Genomic DNA, 11,100 nt, shown 5'->3' with positions numbered 1-11,100 from the left:
GTGTCACGTCCCCTGCCTCTCGTGCGCGCAGCACAGTGGAAAATGAAACGTGGGATTAAAATCACTTAAACCGACACGCGACATGCAAAATAACTGCACTGTCATGATAATATTCACGTCAAAAGCCAAAAGGAGATAGGCTTCCCTGACTCTACACTGAATGAATGGGTTCACGTGAACGCGCATCTACACGGGTACGAGCGTTTTCTTTTTTTTTCCAGGGGCAGTGAGGAGAGTTTCAGTGGAGGGAGGCGAGTCTACAGTAGAGACATAGACTAGAATCCTGTGCGTAAAAGCAAATGTATCGGCTACGTTTTTACACGACTTTTTGGGAAAACTATGGCGAGTCTTTAACGGAGAGGTTGCACTTTTAAAGACACGGCGGTGGAAGAGGAGACGGAGTCAAAAAGCGCTCCTCCGACTTTGAGCCATATAAGCTTGGGCTCTGAGGACTGCCTCACCGAGAGATTTCAACGGCTTCAGTGGAAAAAGGAGCGGGGAAAGAAGTTTGTGCAGGATGCAAGGGGTTTCAGCCACCGGTAAGTGCAACATTTTGCCTTTGAATCATTTTTGTCTACTTTCTCTCAGAAAAAAAGTTGTTTCTAAATGGCCACAGCTGCTCTCGCGCTTTGAATTCCTATGTTTTTGCCAGTTGTCAACAAGGCAGCTGCAGCAGACTGGGGCCCGCCGTTGTCAGTTCCAAAACAAGCCGTGTATCTCAGGTCAAACCAAGGGAAAGAGGCTATGGTGAAATGATTGAGTGGGGAGGCGAGCTGACAATGCAAGAATAGGAGCAAAGCCGTGACTGCCCCGTTACAGAAGCGTCGTCTCTGCCTCTGTGTTGTATATTATGATGGCGATGATAGACCCATTCATTCACTGTACTCCCATAGTATTCACTGATTGTGGTATGTGGTTCTGACAGTCACAGTGAGGTACCCAGTATGGTGTTGATGATGAATTGGGGATTCTTTAGTTTTGTCACAACTCTGATGTTTTATTCTTGGTTAAGGCATTGTTTGGACATAGACCTACCTGATGCTATAAGACCATTATGATATGTAATAATGATACTATTCTACTATTAAAACTACTATTATACACTATGTAATCTACACTCCCACCACCTATACAATACTTGTACTTTTTCCTACTACAACTACTACTGATACTAAAACTACTAATACCACTACTTATATTACCACTATGATTGCTGTGTTACTATGACAGATTATGACCCTGCTATATGGTGACTAATGATGACTTTTACAATGCTATTCAACTGCTTCTACTCTATAATTTATACTGCCACTAATAAATGCCATGCTTAAGACTGGCACACAGGTTTCATGTGACTGGATAACAAGTCTGGTCTTTGGTTATACTTAGATATTCCTTGAACTGTTTGGAAAGTACCAGCAACTCTTTCCTTTGTGTTGGTGTATCAAGGCAGTTTCCAGTTATATACAAAGTACCCTGGCATACGTTAGACCCATGTGTTGTCCACCTGTCATAGTCTATGATGACATTTTCCTTTTTACATTGGGCTCAGTCAAAAAAAAAAAGTGATACTGGGAATTTGTCCACTGTCAAAAAAGTGTTTACTCTTTTCTTGAAGTGACCGATCTGGAACAGTAGACATACAAGTAGGCCTATACCTAAACCTGAAGTGATGTACTTATACAACATATAGTAGAGGAAAAGATGAATAAACGATAATACTGAAGCTAATTTATCCCACTGACACAATAACCAAAAGGGGATTATCTCAGAAACTATTCAAAGTGTACAATATAGTTAAAAATATTAGTTGCAAAAAATATCAGAATGAAATACTTTAATAGTTAGTATACGTATAGAATGAGTTATAGAAGCTGAAATCTAATTGTAGTACAGAAAAAGAAAACAAACTCCCCCGCAAGTATAAAGAAGAAGTACCCACAATAAATTCTGAAACCTGAAATAAATGTTCCATCTTTCATGTATTGAGCGATAAGTCAATATAGTAATTATTGTGACAGCCCGATTACAATAAATAAACGACTATTCTACCAAAGCTACTTCATAGTAACTGTTACAATATCAAATTGTAGTATCAAGATTGTTGTGATAAGAAATCACAATCACAATTTAATGATTCACAACCGTTTTACTCACAGAAATATTACTAATACTGTGACTAGATGTGGCTTTTTGTTACTGCTTACTTCTACTACTATTTACTATTACTACCTCTTAGCAGCCCCTTGACCAGTTTCTTGTGGCTGTTTTATAACTTAGTTCTGCTCACTTTCAAAATTAGAAAATCTAACACGTTTTGGTGGATGAAGCAAAATTTCCTCTCTCCTTGACAGATCTAGGACAGTTGGTGCCACACGACTAAAACTACAATCACCACAATGAGTTGGTGTGAAAATCTGATTTGGATGGTTGAAAATGGTGCTCTACTGTGAATGAAGTGCTACAGCTAAACAAAGAAAGGGGGAGGGGTCAAACATAGAGATAGTGATAGAGACAAAGTACCTACTGCTGATACTACGGTATGGTACTGCAGCAGAGGTGAGCTCTGCTGAGAGGGGGGAGTTTGCTTTGGGACTTGGGGGAGGGATCGATTGGACTTTTTCAGCCCTGTGTCCGTTCTCTCCCACACTCATTCCCAAGGTTCTTTTTTCCTTTTTAGTTTTATACTCTCTCCCACACTGTTCAGAATCAATCTCTGCTGCTTTAAACCCTCATCCTTAGTTTTGGCTGCTAAGAGAAATAGCATGTATTTTTGGTGTGCAAGTGCATTTTGGAGTATTTTTTTCTCAGTACACCTTCAGTCAAATATAATATATGGATCATAGTTGTGATACCTTTGGCTAAAGCCACACCACCCTTTTAGTCAACTAATTGATGCTCAGGGCATGTCTCTATTCAACCAAGAATTTCTTTTAGTTAATTATAGTGATACTAATACATTGAGATGGTTGCTATACCAAATCAAAATATTATTATAAAGGCCCACATTGGGTCATACTTTCCTTGGACATGCTTACTAGTATTTGCAGTATCAGTAGCTGAGGTGGTACTGCTGGTTTGGTCACTAATTTAAAGGTTCTAACATCTACTTATCCCACTGCATGCTGCTAGCCATCTTGTTAATCTGTACATTATGGTAGTGGTAGTAGTAGTAGTAATAGTTGTAGTAGTAGTTAGTAGTAGAGGTGGCGGTAGTAATAGTAGTAATACCCTTATAACTTGACCTCGGCTTCAGTAATGTTATTTTGAAGCTACGTACAATACTAATTTACTACTATCCCTGCTTTGTCCATTGTCTCTAACAGAATACTTATATAGTGTCTCTTCCTCCACATGGGATTCTTCTGGGATGTTCTCTGTCATGGTTATTTGTGTGTTTACAATGGGAGGTTCCTTATTCGCCTCTTGCATCAAGTCAGTGGAGAATCTATCAAAACAAACCAGAGAAAACAGCAGATAGCCATGTACTTATTGTAATAGTTTTGAAGCTGAAGTCTCATTTGTGCTGTTGTGAGGGGGCGAGAGCTGTACCTCCTGTTTGCAGATACAGGGGAATCTTGCTGTGTGTGAAAAAAAGTCAACTTGAGCCAAAGGCGTTGATGTCCGGAGGGACTGTTTAGATTATTAGTATGATTAACAAATACTATTGGGCCTGTCTGCGCTGGACTGAGCCAAGATAAACATTTGCCCTCTAAATTAGATAAACACTACAATGACAATATTCAATCCTCAGTTTTGCAGCTCTTTTACTGCTGCCAATATAAGGCTGTTTGTTCCCACGTTTTTTATAGTGATGATTGTATGAATAGTTGTAACAGTAATGAGCTTCTATTTTTACTTTATTTTATTCCTGCAAGTATGGTGTATATTAACCTTCACCTTCAAGGCACTCAAACACTTAACATCAAGGAACCACTCACCCATACACTCACACACCAGTATATGCAGACACAGTGCTGGGTTAAGTGTCTTGCTCAAGGACACAGTTCATCTGTGTGGGACTAACAGCCAGTGGATGTGAACGTTCAACCAATGATGTTTATGTCCAGAGCGGGTTTTGAACCACCAACCACCAGCATATTCAAATACCATGTTTAGGGGCAAATTATTGAACCACACTAAGATGTATTGTTTAAAAATGTGTCTTAGATTTTTGGCCCTTGTAATGTAGCACTGACTGCAGTGTCCCTGAAGATAAACCACGTTAATATTCACTTTGACAATAGCAGGTCAAGAAAACAGTGAGGCTTCTATTGGGCCATTGTGAAAATTGTCAATTGTTTTTTTGGACCAACAGGAAGTAGAGTTCCTTTTCCTCACGAGAAGGAAATGTAGATACTGACTTCATTTGTTTTGTTGTTTTTTTGCCCCAGTTATTTTGAACGCTATGAAACTCAGGAATACTATTTGTCATAACTTGCCATAAAAGCTTATTTTAACAGGACTGCAAAGCTGGTTTCCAAAATCACCAAGCTGCAGAGCCAAATAGATAAATGTCTGGCAATGTTTGAAAAAAGTCCTACAAATGTACAAATTTTAAAGAATGGTTTTGTGATAATTCATGATTGCCACAATGAAACCTGTAGTAAGATGATTTGGAAGGTTTTATGCCAGATGCCCTTACTTTAGCAACTGGGTACATATGTTGACAGGAATTTTAGGGTTCTTCTCACCCCGCATTGGTGTGCACTTGCTGAGATTAAAATTATTAACCGTCTGATTGGTGGACAAGGAGAAGCTAAATTAATCACCAGAATTATTTGTTAATATGCTGTTTTATTGGCTTACTATATACTTACTGTATACATTTACTATATATACACCATTATATTATACCACTGGTCCCTTTGCCCTCTTTTGTATCTATTGTTATTATTTCTAAAAATGAATATCCTGTTTGATAAATCACATCCTTTATCACTATTTCTGACTCCCTTTTTCTCACTAATGTGACCACATGATTTCCTAACCTTCACACAGACTCACTGTTGATATAGATGGCTGTATATTGTGATGGTAAGCTCTCCCTCACAGTTAGAGGAATCATGACCACTGCTTTAGTCACCTTTAGTCCCCTATTTCCTCCTGCCCTCTCCTCTCCTCTATGGCCTATAGGTTGTATAAGTCCTTGTGGTATGATTCTTAGTTATTGTGTGAGGGTGAGACAGCATGACTCAGGCTGGAGCTCTTCTCTCCTCCGGGCTGTCTCTGCTGCTGCTGAGCGTCACATTGATTCTCCTAACACTGGTCATGTGCATGTGCTACACAGGCTCAGAAAGAACTGCATTCAGATGGACAGCATGTGTGCAGTGTTTGTGCATAGACAAAAAGTGACCAATAAGTTAAAGGGAGGGGTGCTAAAATAGGTACAAGGAGGATGCATATGTGTTAAGTAAGTATGATGTCACAGTGATGTAACTGACTTAAATATGGGAGCCCTCAAAAAATAAAAGTTAACTATGAAACCCTGACCCTCACCATCTCTATTTCTACAATCAGTACTACTACTATTAAAATAGGCTGTATTTGTCCCACAGTGGAGACTTTCCAGTAAAGGGGCAACAAATACTACAACTTCTTCTACTATTGCTGCTGCTACTACAACAACTACTATTCCTACTACCACTATTACTACATGACTATCATCACCCAAACTGCTTCAAATGCTGTGACTCTGTACAAGATACAAAAACTCTAGAAAGAACTTAGTGCTTACTTATGCACTTAGTACTTCCCAAAAATCTATATTTATAGTATAAAATTTCAGTTGCTCTTTCAGTTATTGTAATGTGTGAGTTGCTGAGTAATTTCCTTTATGGATCAATACTGTTTGGCTAAGTAAATCTAAGTAAACTGAACAACTTATTGTAATATGAAAAATTAACCTCACTACACCCCTATGAGCTTTAATGGGTGGATGTGCAAACTGCGTAATCATCACTAGACTGGCCCTACTGGATCACACATTACTGCAGTGAATCCATGTATTGCCTAAAAGTATTTGTAATTAGCTGTTTATTGAGATGTACAGAGAGGAGCAGCCTGTGGACTGAAGGACACTCCGGCTCGACTGGTTCTGACTCATTCATAGGCATGTCTTTCTGAGGCGTGTTCTGATTTACAATAAGGCATCTGCAGTTATTACCAATATATGACGAAAGTGTCACCAAAATATGCGTTCACTGCGCTAAATATTGACGTCAACCTAAGTGCTTAATTCTAGCCTTGAAACTAACTGTCTGCTTCTTTATATTTTAGAACCAGAAGCAGCTATGTTGATATTTTTGGGCTGATATGTAGGGGCGTTTTGAATATTTTGCCAAAATATACGATTTCTATTGTCTACAAGCTGAATTACTGTATATAGAGACCACTGCAATACATTTATGAGGAAAATAATACAAACAAACATTTCTTAAAAGTCCACAACCCCTTTTACTTCTAAACCATAAGAGCACAGTGTTGTCATATTTTATACAGTTTCGCATTTACTTTTCCATAGTTAGTTACTGTCAAGTGGCCGCCTATTGTGCTGTACGAGGCTGTATTTGGTGTATTTATCTGGTATATGTATTATGTCAAATGCCCTTCCAGTTTTATTCAGGCTTGGGCCTGACACAAACAGTAAACTTATGGAAGCCTTAAAAATAAAAGCTTTACTTACTTTACCAAACTCACTTTTGATTTCTTTTTTGAACTTCTAAAGATGTCATCTGGCTATGACCCTTTTCTCTTTGATTTAATGGCTTTTCCATGTCCTGCACTTACTGTAGAATTGACAGATTGGGGTGAACTCACACAATGTTTTTTTAGACCTCAACTTTGACTTCAACCCAGGAGAATATTTTAAACCCAAATAGCCCCTTGAGACTTGTTTGACAGCTAAAGAATGAGACTCAAAGGCGTATACATTTTTGTTACCCTGTTACAGCTAATGTATTATCAACAAAAACAAAATGTAGAGCAATATTCTTAGAGACACTGTGTCCATATTGTTGTTGTCTGTTCTAATCTTTGTTTAAAATACTGCCAGTTTGTTTGTAGGCTTAATTGTTCATGGGAATTTTCTTGAATTTTCTTTGACCTAGATCTGGGCAATCATTCTTTTCAAAATTACAGAAATACACTGAAATCTAGTCCCCTATTGACAGAACTAAGAAGCCACATACTTCTGCTGTATAGGATGTAAACTTTTTGATTAAAAAGACCAAACCCTATTATTGACAATTAGAAATTATGCAGTCTCTTAAAATTTGAGTAATTACACAGACCTACATATCCTCCAGTTGTCATGGGTAACCAGGCACCAAGGTCCAGGCAGTGCTTTTCAGTTTTCTGCATTTTCACCACAACCAACCTGCATTATGTTTCAATACCACAGTAGTTTTTGATATACTTTCTTCCATATTTTTGTAGCCTATACATGCAGATGACATCCTTATCTTGTCTCTGGGGCTTGTATTCACACAGTCCCAAGGTTGTTGAACTAGAGCTGGAACAAACCAAAAACTCTGTCATGAAATCAGAATACAGAGATCGGATAGCAACTCAGTATCTCAGTGTGTCCGGATATCAGCCATCTGAGCATGTGGCATTATGATTACAGTAAGTCAGATAAGGTTAGAAGTGTTAGGATGTTTCTCTGCTCTCCAGCACTAGCACACTATGTTTATGTTGGAGGTCTGTTGGCTTACAGTCAGTGGATCAGGCCCTACGCTCTCTTAGAAGTACACACAGAAGGAGGAAGTGACCTAGTTTGACTAAATGGGACCAACTGTGGAGGTCTTGGAGAAGTGGATGACTTTAAAAAGGACATAACTGAACCAGATGACCTTCACAAGATCTGAGAAGAAAAAAACATGTCTTCTCTGCTAGGGTCTACACGGCAAATCAGCTGCCTCATAGTTTCACCACATATTGCATGTTGATTTTTGTGTAAATTCATCAGTGCTATCAATGTTAGACTAATTATTTTACTTACACTGTGACTACTACAATTACTTAATACGATATGTTGCTGTAATATTACTATTCAAAATTGAACTGGTTAAGACTGTGTCTAGAAGAGCTGTGGATAATGTAATTAGTGAAGTGATTAGTCTTGTAGGACATTTGTTTCCCGTGGCTGTACTCACTAAGCATAACTGAAGACACCAGTACTGTAAATAGACCTGTTTGGTTTTATATGGTTTAGAGCAGTGCTTCTTAAATAGGCTCTTGTTGGTATGGCTCCAGTGTACTCTGATTTAGATGGGTTTTAACCCTCTTTTAGTCCTGGTTTGGTCTCAGTGTAGTCCAGAATTAGTTCCAGGTTAGTTCTGGTTTTGATGCATTGTGTATGCAAGAGTGAATGCACTAATAAATTATATTAGTTTAATGACGTGATGCACCGATTTGATACTGGTATCAGAGCCAATACTGAAAATTTTTTCTGTATTGAATACTGACTTCCAAACATTGGTTCTGCTGATATCCTGATTGGGCCTATAAATTGGTGAAATAAGACTATTTACTGGCCATAGTCAGCCCAGAAAGTTTCATAATGTTAGAATTTTTATTTATACAAAGTTGTTCTGTAGTTGCTTGAGCGATAACAGCTACGAAACATATTTGGATGAGTTTTGTTTTATTTTATTTTTGTTTTATGCAAATAAACATAGTTCTGTGCTGTATTGGTTAATATTGGGGATTGTCAGATAAAAGCTATATCAATATTTTTTAAACGTAGATCAAGTAGATTTACATTGGTTGTCAAATAGTGGATCCAAGTCCAAATTGTGTGACACACTTTGAAATAGTTTAGCATAATTTGTGTAGTTTCTTTGAAGTCTAATTGCTGCTGTTATCAGATGAGATGAGATTAGACTGAACCAGAGCTACAGGCTGTGCTTGACCAGGCCAGAATCTTAAGCATTCACATAAGTCACACTGCATGCAAAGTATGGTCTAATTTAGTTTTTGCAAAAAATATTTTGAGGCCTGGAAATTATGAGATCACTAATAAAAGAAGAAATACTAATCTGCAAACTTCGCTTCATTCAAACTCCGGGATCTGATATCAGTTCAAAGACATGGTGCAGTACAGTGGCCCCTCACACCCAAAAAGGTCTTTGTTTGTCTCCCCTGTCTGTGCTGTCTCTGCTCCTCCAGTGTCTGTCTGCCTGGATCCAACCTTCCCAGATGAGGGGGATTTTCCTGGGAAAGTCATATGGAAAGAAAAAAACTCAGCCTTAATAGTAAAAGCATGTTCAGTTCAGATGGCGTGTGCTTTATTACTCCAACTCTTTTTCTTGCACACAGAAAGCATTGTGTTTCCCTGCTCTGATCAGCTGCGGTCCCGAGACTTCCTGTCCACTGTGGGGTGAGGCAGGGGCATTGGGGCGGGAGGGGCAAGAGGGGTAGAGGGGAGGAAGAGGAGGATGAAGGAAGAGAGAGAGAAAGAGGAAGGGTCTGGGGTATAAATATACTAGAGGAGGTGGAATGTGTGCAGATCTAGGCCAAAGTTTTGGGGTCAGGTTTCATACAGTCTCTGAGCCAAAATCGTGCAGCTTTCCAGGGACTTCACGACTCACTTTCTAAAGCAATGTGGCAGAAGTCAAGAGAAATGGCTGAAAAATCTGTTATTCCTCTATGGTTAAATCAAGGTTTTGGACTTTTTTTTGTAGATAATACACACATAAGCATGCACAAAATGTAGACTGTTTGCACATGATTTTGCTTTTAAAGTGTTTTCAGTTTACTGCCATTGCTCACTCCTGTCAGTCAAATGTGGCCAATTGTAACAGGAGGAGCTGCACATTTTTTATTTATTTTTTGTTTTGTTTTCTGTGTTCTCATTTGTGCATCAAGAACTAGATTACCAGGTGAAATAATATAGCATATTATACAGTATTTTAATGTATATTATACAGTATTTTAATGGTAACAATACCTAGTAGCAGTAGTATCCAACAAAACTCTAAAAAACTACCCATCAAAGTACAGAATTTTAACTTTTGTAGGAGCGCCAGTTAAATAATGCCTAATAAATAGTTGTTAATAGTTTTACTAATACAAATCTGCTTTGACAATAACAGACAAAACAAAAGCACATACAGTATACATGGAGTAATATTTTTTCAGACATCACATATATTTAACAAATTACCCAATTGAACTTGACTTCATGTATCTTCTAATGCTGTTGATAGCTTATTTTATTCATGGTTGATAATTGAATATACCCACTGTGTAATACCTTCTTATTAGTAGCTGTGATAAAAGTGAAATCCACCACTCCTTTGACAACACAAGCTGTGTGTTAGTATTTCAGGAGCATTCTTGTGTTTTATGAGCTCTTGGGTGTTCAGCCTGATTCCATTGTAGTGAGCAGATCCTGCACAAGAATGTCCACAGTCTGTGCTCCTGCTTCAGTTGGAAACAGTTTAGCACAATGTCCTTCTGCTAAGGCTTTGAGAGGCACCCAGGCATAATATCAACAAGACAAGCTGTAAAATACTTAGACAGGTCTACTTTCACTTTTAGTAGTGGTGACTAACCAAAATGTTCAATCTATATTGAACTGAAAGTGCAATTTGTATCTTTTCTGTTGGAGTATTCACGATCTGCCATCTCACATGGAGATGGTACTGCTTTGTCTGGTATGTTTCACATTATGACATAAAATGTATTCTATTACTTTATTTTTTATCTAAAAAATAATGCAGTGGTAGGTCCCTTACCATCTTGATTAGGAGTTGTAGCTGGATAAACAGACAATTGTGAATATGTTTAGATTAAGGTTAAGGTACATTACAAGTCCATTTGAACCTATAGAATCTTATATTCTGAGGTGACTAATCACTATGTCACCTTTCTGCCAAATTATATAATATCATTATGATACAGATTATATTATAGAGCCAGAGCCAATCCCAGAAACTATGGGCCTTAGGCAGGGTGCACCCTGCATGGTCATTTATTAGTCACCACTGGCAGTCAGATAGACAACTACTCTCATAATCACAGCACACATAACATTATATAACCTTTCCTCCTTATAATGTGCAGAATACCTGAGATGGAGGATCTTGTTACATT

At 38.2% G+C, this 11,100-nt stretch overlaps 1 protein-coding gene across 1 annotated transcript in view; it reads left to right on the top strand.

Annotated features, from left to right (window-relative positions):
* Positions 1–234: 234 nt before the first annotated feature.
* Positions 235–11,100, top strand: part of fgd (faciogenital dysplasia) — a 58,535-nt gene continuing 47,669 nt past the window's right edge. Inside the window, exon 1 of the mRNA XM_020929735.2 lies at positions 235–539. Coding sequence (XP_020785394.1) covers positions 518–539 — 22 coding nt within the window. The 5' untranslated portion in view covers positions 235–517. The remainder of the gene's footprint in view (positions 540–11,100) is intronic.

This window comes from Boleophthalmus pectinirostris, unplaced genomic scaffold (genome assembly GCF_026225935.1).
Source record: "Boleophthalmus pectinirostris isolate CB_2022bp ecotype Guang Dong unplaced genomic scaffold, ASM2622593v1 HiC_scaffold_8, whole genome shotgun sequence".
NCBI classification, from domain to species: Eukaryota; Metazoa; Chordata; class Actinopteri; order Gobiiformes; family Gobiidae; genus Boleophthalmus; species Boleophthalmus pectinirostris.
The sequence above is the reverse complement of the archived record's forward strand: the minus strand, read 5'-3'. Positions and strand labels throughout refer to the sequence as shown.